The sequence below is a fragment of the Austrofundulus limnaeus genome, unplaced genomic scaffold (assembly GCF_001266775.1).
Source record: "Austrofundulus limnaeus strain Quisiro unplaced genomic scaffold, Austrofundulus_limnaeus-1.0 Scaffold389, whole genome shotgun sequence".
Taxonomy (NCBI): Eukaryota; Metazoa; Chordata; class Actinopteri; order Cyprinodontiformes; family Rivulidae; genus Austrofundulus; species Austrofundulus limnaeus.
In genome coordinates this window covers 454,898-456,672 of record NW_013952791.1, presented here as the reverse complement: position 1 = coordinate 456,672, position 1,775 = coordinate 454,898, and the positions used below count along the sequence as shown (strand labels likewise).

At 40.0% G+C, this 1,775-nt stretch overlaps 1 protein-coding gene across 1 annotated transcript; it reads left to right on the top strand.

Annotated features, from left to right (window-relative positions):
* Positions 1–775: 775 nt before the first annotated feature.
* Positions 776–1,527, top strand: LOC106528554 (metalloproteinase inhibitor 2). The gene is made up of 4 exons (XM_014023755.1): positions 776–935; positions 1,021–1,103; positions 1,175–1,271; positions 1,353–1,527. Exons 1-4 carry the CDS (start codon positions 797–799, stop codon positions 1,469–1,471), a joined length of 438 nt encoding a protein of 145 aa, XP_013879209.1. The 5' UTR covers positions 776–796; the 3' UTR covers positions 1,472–1,527.
* Positions 1,528–1,775: the final 248 nt, after the last annotated feature.

The window sequence follows — 1,775 nt, the reverse complement described above, 5'->3', positions numbered from 1 at the left end:
TTTATAAGTTCCAAAGCTGACTCAGATTGTTGAACTGCTACCTCTGGTCATGATCCAATCTAAGGCCCTGTTTACACGATGCAGATTTTGTGTGAAACCACAGGTTCTTTCCTGTGGTTCAGCCAACCGTGTACACAACACCAACCGTCGTTCTCTCTGAACCCAGAGATTTCTGAATGCTGGTCTCAGAGTGGAGATTTTAAGAAGCACCCAGCAGTGCAAATATGTTTAAACCACCGACACACAGCAAACGTTTCTTCTAAACTAACAACAATTACAGACACCTGAGGGTTTTTGTGTTACTCACCCTTTGCACCTTGTAAAAGCAAAACATTAAGAGCATCCTAGGTCCAACGGAATGTTAGCTTATTCACCAGGTCCAATGTATCATGCAGCTGCTGCATGATCAGTGCATGAGTGAGACTGGCATTACTGCAATTGTTCCATGTAATTGTGTGATTTTTTTGTATATTCACCCCAGTAAATTTTAGCATTTGCAGAGACCGGTCTGGTGTGCAGGGTCTAAAACTAGTTGATCTTCTCTTTATGTGTCACAGTAAGAGTTTGCTGAATCAAAGAAATCAGCAATTTAATTTTTCTGATCCAATGATCAGAGAAACCTCTAAAACTTGCAGGAGATCGGCCTTCAAAGGGCCGCTCACCTCAGGAGGGGCGGAGCCTGTTATCAGCAATGGGGTATAAAACTCACTGCTCTGTTAAGAGATTTTGAAAAATCTGCTTTCTGCATGTCTCTTTGACAGCTGTCACCATTTTCATCATCTTTAAGTTTCCAAAGATGACTCAGATAATGAAGAGTTGTTTCATCTCTCTGGCCATTCTGTTTCTTTGGCGAGTGGAGRCAGGAGCAGAAGCAGAACCTCCCTGCCCCTGTCCGGTGTTGCCTGCCTTGGAGGCTCTCTGCAAGTCAAATGTTGGTAAGTTTAGTCAACTTTTTTTGAATGGGGATGTTCTGATTGTGTAGCAAATCTTTCTGTTAATGTGAGGCTTACGTTTTTGTAGTAATCAGGGCATATGTCATTGGAAAGGAGGAGGYTGACAGTGGAGCAATGAAAAGTATCAAATATAACGTTCATACCATGGAGGTATGGATTTCACTAAACAAATTCTGTCCACAGATGAGCTTTTTTTAGTATATGTTTGTCTTTTGATTCAGGTGTACAAAGGCCCTGTGGGGGGAATTGATGCTGTCTACTCTCCCTTGGGGTGTTTAGCCACTTTGCAGACTGATTGGGCAGAGTATATTATCGCAGGTAAACAATTTATAGTAAAATAATATTTACTCCATATTTATGTCCCTTTTTCATTCCTGCTTCTGTGTTCTGTCACTGTAGGTGATCTGGAATCTGATGGGACGGTGTACATCATAGCGTGTAGTTTCGTAAAGCGGTGGGATGAGTTGAATGCCGATGAGCTGAACCTGCTTCAGAACTATCAGAACAGTTGTAAATGAACATTGAAGATCTATATTGTTTCTGAAATGGTCTCAAATAAAAAATAAAATCAAAAGGTTGTTTGACTTTTTTTTCTTGTACAAGAAATCTGTATTGTGTATGTAAGGGGAAAATTATATATTGCAGGTTTTGTTTTAATAACTCTCCGATCGGCCATTTTGTTTTAATGACCACTCTTGAATAATGACAAATGAAACCAAATTTATACAGCGTGTCTAGATATAGAACATGAAACGCTTAATGATATTGACAAAATTTGTAGGTAAGATTCTTGGCTGTTAGTGACTTGAAGGTTTTGGAGGC